We start from the raw sequence: 20,435 nt of genomic DNA, 5'->3' as shown, positions 1-20,435 counted from the left end.
AGGAATTTCTGCAACACAGTGCTCCTTTTGAGAACAATTTTTGTTGCATCAGTGTTCATGCATTGGAGAACATTTTTAATTTTGTTGAGTGACTTCTGATTCTTTAAGAGAATCAGATTTAATCTCTGCCGTGTGACATGTTACTTTCCAGTGGACGATGCCTTCTCTCAGACGGTAAAGGAAATCTTTGGAGGCAGTGCAGATAAGAAGAACCTAGTGGATCCCTTTGTAGAAGTTTCCTTTGCTGGAAAAAAGGTTTGTATGTGATCTAAATGCAGATGCCTCTAGAAATAAATACTATATAAACCTCTGTGCTTCCCTTGGTGTGAGTTCCTGCTAACTCTTTGCTGAAGTGGCCCCCGATGAGCGGGCACCCTGCAGGAACATGGATTATCTGAGTCTGCACATGCCAGACTTCTCCCCAGGTTTATTTTGCAGTGGAAAGTATGCAGGACTCAAATTGGAAAATTCAATCTTTTGAAAAATGTAAATTGCGAAAGCTACTACTGAATTATTTGGATTATTTCCCAGGTCCAAATATTATCTTAATCTCAAGCAAGCTCCCTAGCTAGCTGTCATAATCCCTGGTAAATGTTCTAGAGTCTAGCCTCCCAGAGCCCAGCTGTCCGCTTCTGTCGTGTTTCCCACCTCCCATGCCCCAGGGAGCTGCTGAAACTGGAGGGTCAGGCATGGGACCCCATCCTGGTCCTCTGGGGAATCTTGGTGTAAAAACACAGGTAACCACCACTTTTATCTATAGACGTCATCAAAGACTGGAGAGTGGAATTCCATAGTAGAATAACACCCCTCCATGGACAATTGTAGGCATGAAAAACTAGTATTTTCTATGTAGTTGAGCCATTTGTTTATGAAAGGGAGATTGGGAAAATGATACATGGACTGGGTGTCATTTCCTGGGAGAGTCAATGGAGAGCAGCCGAAAAGTCCTGAGGTCCGGAGTGAGAGGAGGCCTGATTTAAATTCAGATTTTACCCCACTCCATAGGCAGTTAGGCAAATATTGTAACCCCTGAGTCTCAATTTCCTGAAATATTAATGGGGATAATAAGATTCTCATAGGAGTGTTGAAAGGGCTCATCAGTTCGAGAAGTAATGGTTGGCAGTCTATTTAGTATTAGATACTGTCCCATGTGCTGGGATATAGAATGAGCCATTGCTCTCATGGAGCTTAAGAGACAACAATAAACAAGCTAACAAGTCATTAAATAATTCCAGATAGTGCCAAGTACTACACAGAAGATAAAGCCGGGGACAAGAAGTGATTGTGTGGGGTTGAAAGGGTATTTAGCTAGGAGATCATGTGGCTGGCCACCTTTGAGGAAGTGACATTTGCGCAGAGGCCTGGATGATGCAGAGGTCTGGGGTGGGGGTGGGAGGTGGGGAAGCTTCCAGACAGAGGGAATAGCAGATGTAAAGGCCCCAAGGAGGAGACACATTTGCAGCCAAACAATCCAGGTGGGTGGAGTGGCGAACAAGGGGAAAACTAAGAGAAGGTCAGAGAGATGTGGGTGATGGGGCGGTAGGGCTTTATCAGCCAGAGGTCGGACCTGGACTTTATTCTAAGTGCAACTGGGAGCTCATGGAGGATGCTACACCGGGGGGTGACATGACAGTGAGCAGGCAGGAGAGGACGTGACCATCTAGGTAGGAGCCAACTGCAGGTGTCTGGGGCCAGTCAGGGTCCACATGAAGATAAGAGTGTCAGGATTTACTCATGATTGGATGAGGTGTGTGATGGGGAGAGAGGTGGCTGACTTTTTTGTAATCCTAAGCCACCTGGTGAACAATGATGGAAAGATTGGGACAGGAGCCAGTTTGGGTAGACAGAGGAGGGGTTGGGTGCGTAGAATCAAAAGACCTGTTTGGACATGCTAATGAAGATATGGTTATTAGTATGTAATAAGTGCTCAATAAACATTAATTTTGCCTCATTACGCTCACACAATGTTAGAAATATGGCAATTGAAAACTTTTAGTCACAGAAATAGCAGAGATCTTAAACCCATGTCATATTTACCAAATCATTATCAAGAAAAATAACCTTTAACCAGGTTACTAAGTATATAACTTATAAGTAAACTGCTAGAGTCATGATCTAATATGCATATATTATAAACTTTTAGAAATTAGAAACTTGAATACCTACTGTTTTGCTTTGTTGATTTTACAGGTTTGCACAAATATAATTGAGAAAAATGCAAACCCTGAGTGGAATCAAGTCGTTAATCTCCAGATCAAGGTTTGACTTCCTTTTCTCTCAGAAAAATAAGACTACTTACTTTCATAGTTACTGAGTAAATTGAGAAATAACTATCTTTTCTTTTTCTTTTGCACAGTTTCCGTCAGTGTGTGAAAAAATAAAACTAACAATATATGACTGGTGAGTTAAAAATGGACTTGTGTCTAATTCAGAATTAAAGAATTAAACATTTGAATATTAAGGAACATTACTCTAGATCACCTGACTCTTACATTTTAGCACATTTGCTTTTCTTCCAGAGGAAGGAATAAACTGTTCTTGGAACTGTATGTTTTCTTTAAAAATGATAATAGTGTTGTTGCAGAAAATTTTTGAATATCTTAGTTCAACTGTTCATAAACAAAGAAGGAAGAAACGATCTGAAAATGCCCAAGATAATGAATGAAATACCATTAGGCTGCCCAAAATGGACCTCAGAGATGGAGTAACCAGTTCTTGGGAAGAATCACCAAAACATTCTGTTACTATCTATATGTATAAAATAGAGAAATATGCTAATTAACCGGGACGCCATAATGGGTCTACTGGACAGGAGGAGGTTGTGTGCACAGCGAGGGCAGGGCAGCAGGGGCCCCCACGCTGGGGGAGGGCCTAATCAGCAGCAGCCGTGGCTGCTTCAAGGGCCGGAGAGGGAGGCAGGGCCAGACCAGTGACTTGAGGGTGTGTGCTGCTGCACGATTTCGAATCGCACGCTGGGCTCCTAGTTATTGTTAGAAAGGAAAATGGACAGAGGTGCCTACCTGAGTGCAGGAAATTCTTGGAAAGGTTCTGATGGGATTTTTACTAGATCAACCTCCTCGCAGTGATTGGCCACAATGAGACCATTCTTGAGTATGTTCTAGTTAGATGGGGCATTCAATTAGCAGCCTTTAGCTCCCCGAGAATGGCAAATATAATCATCATCATCATTATCAGTGTTTATTATGATGTTTACTACTGTTTTTTGAGCACTACTAAGTGCCAGGTGCTGTGCCTCATGCCTTCCCATCATTATTTCATTTAGTCTTTAGAATAGTGACTATTGAATAGTGACTATGATTAGTTCATTTTACAGATGAAGATACGGCAGCTCAGAGAGGTAACTTGCCCACAGTCACTTAGATAGTTAGTCAGTTGGGCCTCCTGTTTGGCCTTAGTTTTTCCTTAGCCAGATGTTTTTGACTTTCATGTCAATACCCTCTTGGTACTATGGCAACAGGGCACTTTGGGAAGAGAAAAGGTCATTTTTTTCAATGACCCCATCACATCAGTTAATTGAGAGCCAGGAAGGGGCCTATGACAAAGTGTCCTTTCCAGTGACTGTGAGCTAGTTTTAAGGCACTTAGGACCCGTGGGTGACATTCTGAAGGAGCTCCAGGAGCCCTCAGAGCCCTTGGGAGTGTGGGTTTGAACTCTTCGTAGCTCGGGTGACCACTCTGGCCTTCAGGCTCTGCAGTGGGCTTATTGCTGATTGAACCAGAGTTGCCTGTGGTCACTACACATGTAGGGTTTTTTCCTGACCTAGTCTGCCCTCTCCAAAGCAATAGTGCAAATGAGGATGCACAGAGAAACCCTTTTATCTGGGGATTTCTTGGATCCAGATATGAGGTTATATACCTTGTAGGATGTTTGTACAATATCTTGAAGGAGAACTAAGGATTCTTTAAATTTAGTCTTGAGCCTTCTGGATGGACAGAAAAGCTGTAAGCTCTCATGCCAATTGTATTTAATTAGTAATTTTCTACATCCTAATATTATTATATACTATATAATGTATTATATGATATATAACAGAGTGGGGTAAAAGTAGGTTTACAGCTGTGAGTGCACAAAACACAGAATTTATTCTTGTATCACTATTTATTAATTATTGTGTTATTTTCCAGACCTACTTTTGCCTAACCCTGTATATCATACATAATAATACTATAATATATAGTATTATGTTGTAGAATAATCTTTCCTCAAAATACTAAGCCTTTCCTCCCTCCCATGAAGTCCTAATCTTCAGAGTGGGTATGCCACTAAATGGTATAAAGAAGAGGAGGAATTAAAGAGAGGATGTTATTAATATAAACCTTATTTTTTACACCTACTATGTGCTCGGCCAGAGAGCATTTCATGAGTTAGGCTTGCAGACTAAGGTACCCATGGAAAGATACACAAAGTTGTATATACTTATAGTGGGTAAATTTGTCCCTGCCATATAGATAATAAGATTTAGGTTCTAGGCAAGCAACTGTAGTCAGAAAAATAGTATCTATCACACAGTAGTGCTCAATAAGTATTGAATCGAATTGAAAAGGAATTTTTCTCCCTATGAAGGACCCTTAGATATAGCCCATTGTAGTTATTAAACCAGCATAGTAATTAGTATGAACATGATAAAATAAGACATGCATTTACTCTATGTAATATGATTACATGACACTCCATATGCAATGTGCCTATAATTGGTTCATTCTTTTTATGACAATAGTATTGAGTGTGGCCATGTGCAAATCGCATGACTTCTGTAAAAATCTCAGTTTCCATAAATGAAATGAGTTGTCCAACTAGATCAGTGTTTCTTAAATGATGGTTGGAGGGCCATTTGCATCAGAATGAATTAGGAAATATACTTGTTATAAATGCAGACTTGTTCTTCACCCCTACTTTTAGTGAATCAAAAGCTTGAATAGGAGATGAGGGGGGGGGTGGGCGTTTCAAGTGATTTTTAAAAGTACAGTAGCCCTGACTGGTTTGGCTCAGTGGATAGAGCGTCGGCCTGCGGACTCAAGGGTTCCAGGTTCGATTCCAGTCAAGGGCATGTACCTTGGTTGCGGGCACTTCCCCAATAGGGGTGTGTGCAAGAGGCAGCTGATTGATGTTTCCCTCTCATCGATGTTTCTAACTCTCTCTCCCTCTCCCTTCCTCTCTGTAAAAAATCAATAAAATATATTTAAAAAAATAAAACAAAAATACAGTCATGCTGAGGCCCACTGGACAATGATTTCTGAGGTCTAGGGTCTTTTCCAGCTCTATCTTATTATTGTTGAAATGAAGATACATCCTCATAGTGGAGGCCTTAACCTGTTTTTTTTACACAGGGACCGTCTTACCAAAAATGATGTAGTTGGAACAACATATCTACAGCTTTCTAAAATTGCTGCCTCCGGCGGGGAAGTGGAAGGTAAGTCACACAGCAGAGCTGAAATAAGACAAGGTGCAGAACTTCTGAAGGAATGAGCTGGGGTAGCCCCATGGCAATGGACTTGGTTTCTTAAAAGCTAAATCTGATGAGCCTAGTGAACCATTTCAGGGATGTTCTGGTGATGACCAGAAAACAATTAATTAGTAATTAAGGCAACTAACAGTTTGAAGATTTTAGCTTTCTTGCTCCCATCCAAAAATTCTTTCCCAGAAGCTGTTTTATCAATGTTGACTATCAATAAGGAGTGCTTAGCACCTTATTTTTTAGATTGGCATTGAAACAATTTCACCAAAATATAAATTATATTCCCTTTTTTAACTGATTTCCTTGGCAGGAACCAGAAGGCCAGACGGCAACAAACCATGTAATCTTTGCTCCCTAAGATCATGTGTATTTTGTTTTCATGCATTTTGTGCTAACAGGCATCAGTAACCACTACACTTTGCTTTTTGATATTTTCCACACTGAGAACTAATTGCCTATAATAGATTCAACATATTGAGTAAAGTAAGAGAATTTGAGATAAGATTTTGTCTTGGGAAACCTAAGGTGCCTCTCATGTTGTTCAAGAGCGGACCTTATAGGTTTGTGAGTTGTTGTTTTTTTCAATGTTAACCCAAATAATACATAGCATGAATAAGAATCTGCAAGATAATAGAGATATGGTAAAGAAGCTATAGATTTCCTCTCTCAAGAAGGAAAAACAGGGCAATTAGAAATTCTGAGAAAAACTGAACAAAGTAGATATAGTCCAAACATAAAGTCCAAATATTTTAGGCAAATGGTAGGAGTTAGGAAAGAGATTTCATCGGAATGTTCTCTGCTGAGTAGCATAGGGGACCATGCTGCTGGAACAGCGGGTAACAAAGGAAATGTAATTACACTCTCCTTTTCTCTGCAGAGAACAATATTTATATGGTTGTTATAATGTAAGCATTATTAATTGTTTATTTTTTATTTTTTATTGAGTTGGTAGTCAAAGCTCTAAGCAGAATGTAAATTTCATCACCCATTGCAATGTAAATGTGAAAGTACAGAAAATAGAGATTAGAAGGAAGAAAAGGAAGGGGAGTGGAGAAAAAAGTAGATGGACTACTAGCCCCTTATCAAGTGAGGAATCCAGATATGAAGACTGGATGAAATCATTGGTTGGATAAAGATTGGTTAAAGACTAGGTTAAATCTATTGGTTAAAGGTAACCAAAGGAGTAATTTAAAATCATGCTGTCACAAAGTATTGAGCCATTTTGCATTTAACCAGTGATATTTGTACTAATTACAATAGAGTCATGTGGCTTGGGTCTGAATTTGGGATTTTTCTGGTGTTGCTTGGGTCTGGATTTGGTTAACGTTCCAATGTCTCTTTTATAATGCTGTATTTCTCATGTTGTTTAACCAATTGTATTTTTACTATGTAGATTTCTCATCTTCGGGATCTGGGGCTGCATCATATACAGGTTTATGCTTTGTAATTTTGCTATCTTCTAGAGCTTCCTATTTACTATTATCATTTGATTGCCTTTAAACCCTTTTTTTTTTTTACAACATTTTGCTGTCTTAGAAATAATTTTTGTGTTAGTGCTGTATAGTTGTCCTGCATGGCTTAGCTTAAAACAGATGTGCAACCAGGCATTGCTCCGTGTCTCATGTTTTCACCTAGATGCAAACTATCCTATTGGCTTCATTGTGAATAACTGTTTGTGAGACATAACATTTTTTTGTTAATGTTGTTTATGTTTCATACATAGAGATATGGGGCACTAAATCAATTGTTCAAAATGTCTGAAATGACTTTCCCCCACTTTCAACATGGATCTCTAGGTTGGAAGATACGTTTCCCGCTTTGTACCTTGAAGGTCTTCATCTTCCAAACATGAGGGGTCATAACGTGTCCTTTGGTTTGCACAGCTCTCACCGTTCTCTGCAAGTTAGCTCAGTGCTCTCTCACCTGACCATCATAGCTCTCCTAGGGCAGAGGTTGTTCCCCCAATAGATGAGGGCGCTGAGGTTCAGATAGGTTTGCCATCTATCAAACCCATACAGCTCTCACATTTCCCCACAATCTCCCTTTGATTCTGCTCATTCCTACCATCGCCCTCAGTGCCCCTCATTGGTGAAGACTCTTGCTAAGACCAGGTAGCGGAACTAAGGAGCGTATCGTTTGTTCATCAGAGACAGAATGTAGTGAATGGGGACTTCATGCTATTTAATGAGTATCATATGTCTTATCACCATAGGCAGGCAGTTTATTGTTACATATAAAAATTTTAAATCTCATATATTTTAACTTGAGACTACCTCATATTTTTGGAACAAAGTTAATCTGATATATATCATTTAAATGACTTCCCAAAACAATATACTCTTTACCCCAATTGCCAATGACATGTTTAACATGATGCCAATTATAAACTTACAAAAAAATGTGAAGATCATCTTGAGAGCCTTATTATTCTTGCATTTGAATAACATTGTCTTTTTTTTAAAGAATAACGTGTTTACTTGAATTACCTCAAAATGTTTTATTTAATATTTTATAGCAATAAGAAAAGGGAAACTGGCAAGTCTCACAAGTACTTACAATTTCCACTAATACAACTAACTCACAGAATGGAGAAAAATAGTCTCACCCAGCCAACTAATAACTAATATTTATTTCAACAGAGCAAATGTTCAAAAGCCTAAAATTTAATGATGATATTATCTCTCAGCAAATACAGGAGAAACAGAGGTGGGCTTTATTCCAACATTTGGACCTTGTTATCTGAACCTTTATGGAAGCCCCAGAGAATACACAGGATTCCCAGACCCCTATGATGAACTAAATACTGGAAAGGTTGGTTTCTCAATTAAGGTTTGTTATTAATGAACACTGTTAATGAGATTCCTTCTTGTAATGGTTGTAATTAAGTCTCATATTTAGGGGACCTCCCCCCCATACACACACACACAGACCTACCACATAACTGATCAAGTGTTGAAGGATAGACGTCTCATGCTCAAGTCTTAGATTGCAAGAATAGAAAAGGATTCTGGAGGTCATCTGATTTGGTAATTGCCAGTACATTGCATGGCTATTCCCTATACTTAGAACAGATGTCAAGAATCAATGCTGGATTTCTTTGCTAATCAGCAAATGTGCTGCCTCAGAATTCTGTTCCACACCATGTTCTAAGAATTTACCAAATGATTGGAGGTGACATGCCTGGTCCAACCTCTTTGCTATCTCTGGCCTGATCCAAACTCTTTATTTTGAAGGTGAGGACATGGAGATCCAGATATGGGAAGTGATCTTTCTATTACATTAGAAGCCGAAGTAATATCTTTTAATTAGTTCCCCAAACCCAGAAAGGGACAAAGGTGGAAAGAAAAAACCTTAGAAGGAGGATGGTGGAGACTTCTCTTCCTCTCAGAAGATTCTCTTGCCAACACAGCCAGGCATGGTGGGGGAGTATCTGATATCCATCCTCACACTCAGCTGCACAGAACATCTTCCTCCTTTACTTCCTGGCTACTCTGGGACTTGCCATGATTGCCAACATGGCAGCCTTCCTATTCTGCGAAGAGGAAAAAGGTTACTGTAGGTAAATGTAGAGCTGCTCTGCTGAAGTGGGGTGAGGGAGACTTTGAGTCCTTTCCACTGTCACTCCCCCCACCTCATCATGGCTAAGATCTCTTTCAGCCCGGCTCCCCTGTCTCTCTCTGGATTGCCACCTAAAGTCTGTTTCTTTTTTAGATACCAAAGATCTAAATCCAGCTGAGAGAGTTACTGATTCATTTTGGAAATTAGGGCTGTGGAAGGAGAAACTTTTTGTAGCTGGATTAGCTGGAGTAGAGAGACTATTCTTTCTGCTGTTGTTCATGCCTAGAGAAATAATCCTGTGTTGTTGCCTTTCAGGGAGAAGGAGTTGCCTACAGAGGTAGAATCTTGGTTGAACTGAGCACTCTTCTTGAAAAGACACCACCAGAGAAAAGGCTTCAGTCCATTTCCAATGATGACCTGCTGGTTGTTGAGGTAAGTGTTGGAGTGTGGATAATACCTAGTACAGAAAAGGGTGCTGTAGAGGATTGGTGGTGGGATGGCTAGTACTGGTCTACCTGAACAAATGGGCCTGAAGGGGACATCCAGGAACTGAAGTTGGAGTCATAGCAAGTGCCCTTCAATGCCCTCTTGACCTGTATACAACAACCCATTGAAGGCGATGAGATTTGTTTTATCACCAATTGTCAGACATATTTAGTAAACAGACCAAGATGACAAAGTTGGGCAATTTTCTTTGACATACAGTCTCTTTGACCCTAATAGGTAATGAGGCTATCCCAAATAATGCATTCATTTAAGCTGTAACCAATCAAATAATTTCCTGGCCTGCCTTCTACATCTGCTCTATAAAAGCCTTTCCCTTTGCTCCTGTCAGTGGTAACCACTTCTGGTTTGTTGCTGTGTTTAATGAATACAGAGTTTCAGTTTTCTAAATGGAAAAGAGTTCCATGGATAGATGGGGGGTAATGGTAGCACAAAAATGTGTTTAATGTCACTGAATTGTACACTTAAAAATAGCTAAGATGAATGAATTTTATGTTGTGTGTTTTACCAAACAAAAAAATTTCAAAACAGTTGTCTGAGTACTTCTCTAAATGAATGACCGCATTCTTGCATCATACAAGCCAGAAGACCCAGCCATGATTGTGATTCATTTTATAGAATAAAGGTAATGGTATAGATGAATAAGGAAAGAAAGAAAAATCAGTTGATAAATATCCTACAGGGATCAAGTAATTTTTATTTGCTTCGTAGTGGTGAAAGATATCACTCTACTGCTTAAATTGTGGTACACAAATTGGTAGCAAGGTAGAAATGGGGAAAAAATCAAATACAACACTAAAAAGTCATCATATGTTAAAGTTTGATAGCCATGTGGCCTCCAAATCTCAAATTGAAGGACTACAGAGCTGGAAGTTGTAAACTTGAGAGGCTTTTGAGTTAAACTTGCTGTGGTGAGAAATTTGTCATGCAATTTGAATACTGGCACTTGTGGGTCTCACAAGTTCACCAATGGAGCACATAGCCAAAATGGCTGCATATAGTAACCACTGATGTTCTCACCCCCAAGCTGGGCCACTGTATACAGAGACTGGGTATTTACAGGGATCCAGAACAAATTCTAGATGTGGACAGTATTAAATAATCAAATACAGCAATTTAAACCATTGCATGGCTCAGTTTGACTGAAGGATGCACAGATAAGTAGGGATGTGATCCATAAAGGAGAGAAGCAATCTGAATAGGATTTGGGGCAGGATGTGGATTCAAGAGACTTTTGATGCCCATGTGAAGGAAAACCTCAAGGACTTCTGGTCATTTCTGCTAGGCTGATAGATACTCCATGTGATCATTCATTGTTGGCCCTATGTTCCACTCCCTCACACACACACTCAGTAAACCGGTAATAAACAAAACAAAACAAAAGAAAGAAAGAAGGAAGGAAACAATGTTTGATTTCTATTTCAGAAAAAATAAGTTCACTTCATTTCATTTATTTTTATTTTTTAATATGTTTTTATTGATTTTAAGAGAGAGGAAGAGAGAGGGATAAAGAGATAGAACTATTAATGGGAGAGAAACATCATTGATTGGCTGCCTCCTGCTCATCCCCTACTGGGGATCGAGCCCCAAACCCGGCATGTGTGAACCGTGATCTGGTTCATGGGTCGATGCTCAATCGCTGAGTCACAACACCTGGACTAATTTCACTTATTTTTGAATTTGACATTAAAAGTTTTTATTGTTTCTGATTAGAAAGTTAATACTTAAACAATTCAAACAATTAAAAACGTATGTTAGAAAGTAAAGTTAACCATAAGCTCTCTACATTCCCCAACATATCTGTTAACAATTTGGTTTATATTATTCCAGACTTTCTTCATGCACATGCCAATATTAAAATGTATATTTAATGGGTTCACTTTTAAATACCCTTTTTCCATGTTTGCACATGTCAATATATGTAAATATTTTATGAACTTTTATTCATTTATATGGAGGCAACATTTGTTTAACCAGGGGCCTATTAATAGATATTTGTATGGTTTTCATTTTTATCTCTATTTCAATCAGTGCTGCAATGAACATTCTATATTTGCCCACTTGTATGAGTACAAGGGAAACTGCGAGATTCAAGGACATTCTTCACTGGCCTTTAACCCAACACTAATTATTAGGTTCCGAATTGTATTTGCTGGAAATCTACATGTAAATTAGAGCAAGAGGCATTTCATTGAGCCTTATGTCTGCTCACACTTTATAGAAATATCAGCGAAGGCGAAAGTACAGCCTGTCTGCTGTGTTCCATTCGGCCACCATGTTGCAAGATGTTGGCGAGGCCATTCAGTTTGAAGTCAGCATTGGGAACTATGGCAACAAGTTTGACTCGACCTGTAAGCCTTTGGCATCAACCACTCAGTACAGCCGTGCCATATTTGATGGTAAGACTGACGTTCTCTCCCGTGCGCGGTTAGAGTGGGTGCACCACAGGACAAGAAGCACGCAGCGCGTTCTCCCTCTGGCAGCCGTTATCTGCAGTAAATGCTTAGTGGGAAGGAAAAGGTTGAGTGGGGAGGAGAGGTGGCTGGAGTTCAGGCACCTTTAAGACGAGTCAAACCAAAGAAGCTGGGGCCCTGTGCTGAGCCCCTTACCCCATCCCATGCCCAGATTTTACACTGGCTCCGTTTTGTAAAGTCACAAGATGGCAACATGCTGATCACTGAGCTCCCTGAAAACATCTCCTGCCTATTCTCACCTCTGCCCTGCCAGGCCCCCAGTCACTCTTAGATTGAGTAGTTGAAGTGGGACTCTTGCTCAGAGCCTGGAAAATCAAGCTTCTGGTCTTTGCTCGGTCACTCGCCAGCACTATGACCTTAGCCACATCACTGAATTCTAACATCAGTTTCTTCATCTTCTTCATCTTCTGTGCGGATTAAGTAGCTCTACTTACACAAAGATGGATGAGAAACAGTCCCTGCTTTTAAGGAACTTACATTCTAGTATTTAAAATAAACCATAAGAAGAAGGCAGAGTATGAGAATGCCCTAATAAAGATATTGACAAGTGGTTTAAGAACATAGAGAAATGAGGGAGAAATTCTGATCAAATGTTCCAACAGATTCATATAGTTTTTACCTAATTTTTGAAGAAGCAATGTTAAAATATAAAATGTTCTAGAAACTTGGCTAATAATTCTAAGTAATACCAAACCCCATGTATCTAGCTAAGTCTTTTTAAAAACAGAAGTTCTTTTTTGTTGCCCCACTTCTAACAAAAATATTCATTTAGAAGAGCAGTTTTCAGGGACAAACACATTCAATCTAATCGCCTGTGCTCTCTATATTGTCTGCTACTGTGTTATGTAATCATCAGTGATGTTCAGGTACATGATCCCAAACCACTGAAAATCCTAAAAAGATTGCTATATGTTTGGTTTACTAGGGCATTTTAGAGAGTTTTTCAAAACAGGCTGAATAAATAAGAACTTTCTGTCTATCCCTCAGTTGCATAATTGAATAAAATTAAAGAACCCTACCACCTAGACCATTTCCTTAGCAAACAACTAAACAATAACCCAGTTTGCCCATCTCTTTAATAAGCATGCTGTTTAAGTGTACAATGTCCCTGACCCTCAATGTTCTACACCAGGGAACTACTATTATTACCTGCCTTGGGCCCACACAAAGCCAGTTGTTACCCTGACTTCATACTGGGAGGATATTAGTCATCGCCTGGATGCAGTAAACACTCTCTTAGTCATGGCAGAACGGCTGGTAAGTTTATCTCTTCTACATTTTCTTTTCACCAGACAGAATTAGGTATTAGTAGAGATACAGGCTAGGCCACTCTAACACAAGACCTCAAAATATAGTGCTAAGCAAGATAAAAGCAGTTTCTTTAGTTACAGTTGAGGTAGGTGATCCAAGGCTGGTATGGAGGTTCAGTGGTGCTGGGGACCCAGGCTCTTTCCCTCTTGTTGCTCTACCATCACTGAGGAGTTGTCATTTGTTTTTGTGGAAGAGGCAGCTCACTGTTACACCTACCCTCCAGACTGAGGAAGGGGAAAAGAGGGAGAGAAGATGACACAGGTCTTTCCTTTGAAGGAAAAGACCCAGCAGTCACACACTTGATTTATACTCACTTTCCATTGACCGGAACCCAGTCACATGACCACATCTCACTGCAAGGGCGTTGGGAAATGCACTCATATCTGGGCTGGCATATGGCCAGATAAAACTGTTCTTATTGTGGAATAGGGAGGATGGATATTGAAGGTGAGGGGGCAAAACTCACAGTGTCTGCCACATTTGTATGTGAATATGGTGTAGAGAATGGTTCATTCCAATAGAAATATGCAACCCTTAGAGTTTTGCTGTTAAAGTCGTAAAAATCTTTACTGTGGGAAGAGGTGGGCTCAAAGGAACCAGAGCCTGACATTTTCCACTCTGGCTGTAGACTAGAGGAACCCTCCTTGTTTGGAGGTTGGGGGTTCACTGTGATAAAAGCTGCTTAGTTGTAGTATCTCTAATTATACACCTAGTTGACGTTGATGAGGAGAAAGGGAACATGGTTGAGATAAAGGTACTAGTCTTCCCTACTTCTATATTTACAACTCCCTTCTCCAGCAATGAGAAACTTGATTTTCATTATTCTCAATATAGTTACTCATTTATTTAGTCCTAAAATCCAAAGATAAACTACAATGAAAAAAAACTAATTAGAGTTTGATATGTTTATGATTTTTTTCTTTTCTTTAAACAGAGGGTATATAGTGAAAGTATTGTGTTGAAAAGTTACTTTGGTAAGTTCAGTGTAGTTATGTTATTCATCTGAAATATAATTCAGGTTCATTTGTTCCTGTTTCATATTCCATTTTAGGGTTCCTTTCCCCCATCTTTGTTGATTTTATTTTATTGCTATTTGAGTACATAATATATTTACATGGTTTTGTTGACATAAGAAACATCCAAACCTGTAAGAATTTTTATGAGTTTGTTTGAACCAAACTGATGACAATTGCCAGGAAGCAAAATCTTAATGGATTGAGGAAATGTTCCAGAGAATGGTAGCTTTGCATCTTATTTTATACATAGAATAAAAGGAGGAGACATAAACAGGGTTACATGAAATTCATTGGTGGTAGATTAAGGGGGCAGGCGAAGGCAAAGTGGGGAAATCTCTGGGATTTGGATAAAAAGTAAAATGGAAAGATGCTTCTTTCACATTGGTGAGCACAGGATAGTTAACAATTAACATTTACAGCACTAAGAGATGGCATGAAGCAAAGAAGATAATAGTGAGGGGTTCTGTGGTCTCCTGCTCTGGTGGGAGATTGTACCCTGAGGAGTCTGGGAAAAAGGGATTACTCTGACATCCCAAATGTCTGATAGAGTAGAAACAAAAAGGCAATAGACAGGCTCAGTTAAGGTAAACATTGACTTTTGGCAAGGAAGATACCAGCCTCGGACATGACAACCCACCATGACTTGCTTTTAGTCAGGAAGTTTTCATTTCAGAGCATCCTATGTGTTTACTCTAGGTCTCTGCGTTTGTAAGGCCCGCTCACTATACAGGCCTCCCCTGAGCTTGTCAGGTTTAGTATGTGGCCCCTTTTGTGTCCACAGTTTCAAGGGTCCAAAGCCATATGAAAAGGTTGTCCTAGTACTTAAGCATATCAGTGTTGACTGCATTTTGAAGAAAAAATAAATAGTGCTAGGCTATGGTGAGCATTATAAAAAGCAAAACAATAAACAAACAAACAAAAAAATCTCCGGTTTTTCTGTTAGGTCTTTTGTGTATTTTTTAAATTGAAAATTAAAGTTAAATTGGCATAATGCACAATTACCAACTCTTTCCTCTCTTTCCCAGCAATCAAACATAGAGGCTCTAAAATCAGGGATACAGGGTAAAATTCCTGCAAACCAGTTGGCAGAAATATGGTTGAAGCTGATTGATGAAGTTATAGAAGACACAAGGTAAACTGATTTTGTGTATCTCAGAATTTCCAGACATGCTTCCCTCTCTTAAACTATACGACTAGACGAGCCTCTAGAATTATCCCTAATGTTCATCAGAAAAATAAATTTCAATTAGTCAGGCTTCTCAAAAGGCAGGCCCTGGGAGGAGTCTGAATCACCACAGGAAAAGCTCCACTTTCGGATTTGGTGCCAATTCTAAAGCAGCCCCGGAGGCTGAGGGAGGCTGAGGGAGGCTGAGGGAGGCTGAGGGAGGCTGAGGGAGGCTGAGGGAGGCTGAGGGCGGCTGGGGCCTGACTCCAGGAAGCACATCCCAGCACAGCCTCAGGCGAGGAGTGTGGGGGGAGCAGGGCTGTGCCTCTGCCTCCCACCAATCTCCCAGCTCCTACAGAGAATGGAATCTGGAGGCAGAGCATCAATTTTGCCATTCAGAACATCGTTTGTAATTTCAACACATTTTTCAGAAACAGCTCTTTTACGTGCTCATTTCCTGATTGCCTAGTGAACACTCCGGCCCAGCCTCCTTTAGGTAAAGTCAGTAACTTTGACTTGAGCCAGATAACCTTTCATAACCGTGACTTGGGGAAACAGCTCAGATCTCTGGGTATTTGGAAATCAAAGGGGGAAGTGATTCATTCCAAACTCGTTTTAAATATTGGCTAATAAAGCAGTGGACAGGGAAGTTCCGAAAGAAAAGCATATTGAATAGTTCTCACAAGCAGCAAGAACCAGAGTCATCTTCTCCCTCCCCCCCAACCCCCAAACTCCAATGTTCTGTCTCCCTGTCTTCTTGTGCCTTCTAGTGGTGTAACCAGGTAATTGACATGCAGCGAAGATTAAAGTACTGCTGGGTACTGGTTTATATTCAGAGAATTTTAATCTGGGTCTGAGAGGTCATCTCTTCCAGTCTCCTTACTTTATAGATGAGAAAACAGCTGCCCAAGGAGGTGAAATGATGCATCTGATGCCCAGAGTTGGGTTTATAAGTGCAACTCTACTTCTTGCTACGTGTTTCACACTGTTAGCATCTATTTATTGCAAGTCTCACATGTGACTTTTGAGCTAGCAGCTTCTGTATTTATTTATGCATCAAAGAATCATTCCAGGGACTTAACCCTTCCAATGCATTGCCATAATTACTAATGTAACCACACAAATATTTCGTTATGCCTTTCATGTCAAAAATGCGAATTTTAAGGTTTGCTGAGTGAAACACAGAAATATCTATGTTCCCTGTTCTTGAAGAATCTCTTTTTGAAGAATCAAATGCATGTGAACTATTTCTTGAAGATTTAAATGGGAATCGTTGAAACTTTATGTAACAGGAAGTTTGTGTTTACGGGAAGTCATGGTTGGATTTCCTTCATTTAAGAAGCTGGGTGAAATTCAAGCCAGTGGAAATTCCAGGTAGAGACAATGTGAATAGAACTTCCTGGAACTGGTGACAACTTTACCCTGTGTCCCCGCCAGCTACCATGTGGAGAGGGAAGCGCTGGCAGAAGATGACCTTTATGGCCCCAGCTCAGCTATTCTTGACTTCTCATTTTGAATGAGAGCTTGGCCTACACAAGCGGTTCTTAACCTCTTGGGAGCTCCTGGGCCCCTTTGAATACCTGATGAGATGATGATGATGATGGCAACATTACTTAGACTTTAATTTGTATTAGGCATTGCTGTCAATGCTCTCCATATATTAATTCATTTACTTCCCACAACAATCCTAAAAGGTAGATATTTCCCCCCCCCCCACATTTGAAGATAGGAAGATAAGAGATCACAGAGCTAGTAAATGATGGAGCCAAGATTTGTACCAGGTAGCCTGCTCCAAAGCCCGTGTTCTTTCTTGTTATGTTACACTGCATGTCAACACAAATGTACACTTTTCTTTATAGGTTCCAGGGATTTACACACTTCCTCAGGCTCACCCACAGGTGACATAGGGGTATATGGACCCTAAGTTAAGAACTCGTTGGCTAAATGGTTTCTAATCTCCCTTCTCATTCATTTTGTGGTTCTATACAATGATTATAGGAAGGAAAGGCCATTTCTCCAAATTGCTGCTACTGTTTCCATCTTCTTTCCATTGGTTCTATGGGCCTTGGGTCAAATCCAAGGAATCGCTTTGAAATTTTAATCCCCCTGCATTTCTCTTGAGAGTGAGGAGAGTCTTAACTGGAACATCTGATCTACCAATGCCATATACAGTCTATTCAGCTTACACCTGCCCATGCAGTTAGGAAAATGGTGTGGTTTGAAAGATGGAAACCAAATATAAATGACTTTGACAGTTCTGAAGCCTAAAAAGCTATTCTGCAAACTCTGTTTTGTTTTGTTGTTTTTTAGCTACACGTTGCCTCCGATGGAAGGAAACCCTAATGTCACAATTTTAGATACTCAGATCCAAAAGCTGCGGTCCAGGTCTCTCTCCCAGATTCATGAGGCAGCTGTGAAGATGAGGTCTGAAGCCACAGACGTGAAGTCCACAGTGGGGGAAATTGAGGACTGGCTTGATAAATTAATGCAACTGACTGAAGAGGTAAAACTTTTAAACTGCACGAATGTCACTTTATATAGAAGGAGGATCCTGTGGAATGGCATAGGATAGAGATGGTGGTAGGGAAACATAGTACATTGCCTTGGATTTTGGCCAGATCTGATGGATGATGAAATCAAGGAGTTGCTGGCCAAGATGCTAATGGGTAATGGGATGAACATCATTGAAGTCAGGGCAGAAGAATTTTGAGTTGGTGGTCCTAGGAAGGTCTTCAGAATGGACAAATCATTATCATAATCACAGAACAGAGAGTATTTCAAGTAGAGTGATAAAGTAGCAGATAAGGAGCAAATGCCACCTTTGATTAGAATTGGGAAGACTTGACTTTGAATCTGGATCTACCATGCGTAAACTTGGGCAAAGTATCCAAACTCTCTAAGCCTCAGTTTCCTTTCATGTAAAATGGAGGTAAATATAGTACTCACTTCACAGCACCGTTTCATAAAGGCTAAAGAGGATGGTGAGTGTCAAGGGCTTAACACGGTGCAGGGCACACAGTGAGGGCTGGAGAAATTTTGATTGCCGTTAACCTCTGTGGACTGAAAGAGCAAGGAACAGAGGACCCCTCCTACTGACCTTCTCAGGTGGGGCAGGGGACTAATGTGTTTGTAAATAGAAATACATTTGAAAAAACACATGTGATTACAGATAATTTTTATTTTCTACTTTTTATACTTCGGTGCTTTCAAATTTTCTATAGTGAACTTGTATTACCTTTATAATAAAAAAGTGGTTTTTAAAAACTAAATGAATATTTCATATTGGAAAACATATGAAATTTGTAACCCTTTGACTACTGTTGATGGCTTTCTTCAAATGATGGGCAAGATAAGAGGCGGGATTTCCGAAAACACCTGTCAGAGCCCAGCGAGCAGGGCTTTGGGCAGGTGAAGCCCCCTTCTGCTTCCCGCTGTGCTCTTTGGCCATGCACAGCCTCTCCCAGCCCTGTGGGCTCCCAGTGTGGTCCTAAAAGATGTGAGACTCAGGAATGTGGGCCAGACAAGCCCTGATCACAGTGTTTCTTGGCCAAGTGGAGCCCCGCAGGTCCAGCCTGCAAGTCCATGTGCATTTAGACTAATGCTAGCTTTGCTTCCTTTTCCATCCACCCACGTGACCAGCCTCAGAACAGCATGCCTGACATTATCATCTGGATGATCCGGGGAGAGAAAAGACTGGCCTACGCACGCATTCCCGCACATCAGGTTTTGTACTCCACCAGAGGGGAGAATGCATCTGGGAAGTACTGTGGGAAGATCCAAACCATCTTTCTGAAGGTATGGCTTCATCACTGTGTAATGTGAAATACTTAAATGCAAAGCCCATATTCCCGAGAAAGGGCTGCTTTACAGTTTGCCAGTCATTGCATGGCTAGGGCACCAGTGATCAATTCCAGCCCATCCTGGCCCCTTCCTCTGGGGTGGTAATTCCCAGAGAGTGGTCCAAGTTTTGTTGGCATTCATTCAAGGACTCTGGAGAGGTCTTTGCGACATTGATATTTACATGGCATTGTGAATGCTTTGCTTTCTGGCATGAATTTTTCCACTGATTTCTAAAGCCTCATGCAAACCAATGCCTTTCTCCCCTTCCTTTCTAGGGAGTGTTTGGGAGTAGAAAAAAGTATATATTATATAGGTAGTCCGTGGAATCTATTCCCTAACTAAATGGGTTCTCAAATTGAAAATTTGGGAAAATTATTACTTTAGGGCAGGGGTTCCGGGCATTTTTTAGAGTCATGGACTCCTTTAAATACCTGATAAAAGCTGTTGGCCCTCTCCTCTAGAATAATTAACATCTCACGTTCATCCAGTATTTTGCATATGATTCAGAACCCATAAACCCATCCCAGGGCCCTGGATTAAGACCTGCTCAGTGTGTGCATATGGAGAGCCAAAGGAGACCCTGGGACTGGCAACAGAGACCAGAATCGTTGTCAGTCGCATGCTTAACATTCCTCTCCATGGACTGAACCCAATGAGTTCTTTGGATTTGCAGGGGAGGAATAAAGAGCAAGAAGAGAAAAACAACAACAACAAAAAACAACAGGGGAGAGTGTTCTCTTAAAACAAGGAGGAATCTGCTAACCTTTAATAAATGTACTCATTGCTCTTTAGGGTGAAAATAGAACTGGAGTGATTATTTTCTCTCAAGTACCTCTTGCTGGGATAAATATTACTTAAGATAGAAGCACAAATTTAATTGACCTCATCAGTGGGTGGAAGCAAACTGATTAATAAATAAAATTGCACCAGGGGTGAGAGAGGAGGCAGAGTGCTTTTCTCTGTGTTAGATTTTAGAACTCGGTGGATACACAGCAAAATGCTTTTAAGGGAATGTTTTATATATTTATTGATTTTGTTAATACTCATTATCCAGTTTAGGGAATTATTTAATTCAGTGGGGTTCTTTTTGG

At 40.3% G+C, this 20,435-nt stretch overlaps 1 protein-coding gene across 2 annotated transcripts in view; it reads left to right on the top strand.

Moving 5' to 3' along the window:
* MYOF (myoferlin) overlaps positions 1 to 20,435 on the top strand; it is a 132,326-nt gene that overhangs the window by 56,164 nt on the left and 55,727 nt on the right. For both annotated transcript variants that reach the window (XM_008156899.3, XM_028133162.2), the window contains exons 13-24: positions 152 to 255; positions 2,191 to 2,259; positions 2,357 to 2,400; positions 5,349 to 5,431; positions 6,870 to 6,908; positions 8,163 to 8,287; positions 9,350 to 9,466; positions 11,760 to 11,937; positions 13,145 to 13,269; positions 15,365 to 15,471; positions 17,815 to 18,007; positions 19,144 to 19,299. In XM_008156899.3, the coding sequence (XP_008155121.2) occupies positions 152 to 255; positions 2,191 to 2,259; positions 2,357 to 2,400; positions 5,349 to 5,431; positions 6,870 to 6,908; positions 8,163 to 8,287; positions 9,350 to 9,466; positions 11,760 to 11,937; positions 13,145 to 13,269; positions 15,365 to 15,471; positions 17,815 to 18,007; positions 19,144 to 19,299 (1,340 nt within the window). The remainder of the gene's footprint in view (positions 1 to 151; positions 256 to 2,190; positions 2,260 to 2,356; positions 2,401 to 5,348; positions 5,432 to 6,869; positions 6,909 to 8,162; positions 8,288 to 9,349; positions 9,467 to 11,759; positions 11,938 to 13,144; positions 13,270 to 15,364; positions 15,472 to 17,814; positions 18,008 to 19,143; positions 19,300 to 20,435) is intronic.

The sequence above is a fragment of the Eptesicus fuscus genome, chromosome 17 (assembly GCF_027574615.1).
Source record: "Eptesicus fuscus isolate TK198812 chromosome 17, DD_ASM_mEF_20220401, whole genome shotgun sequence".
NCBI classification, from domain to species: domain Eukaryota; kingdom Metazoa; phylum Chordata; class Mammalia; order Chiroptera; family Vespertilionidae; genus Eptesicus; species Eptesicus fuscus.
This window is presented reverse-complemented; position numbering and strand designations above follow the sequence as displayed.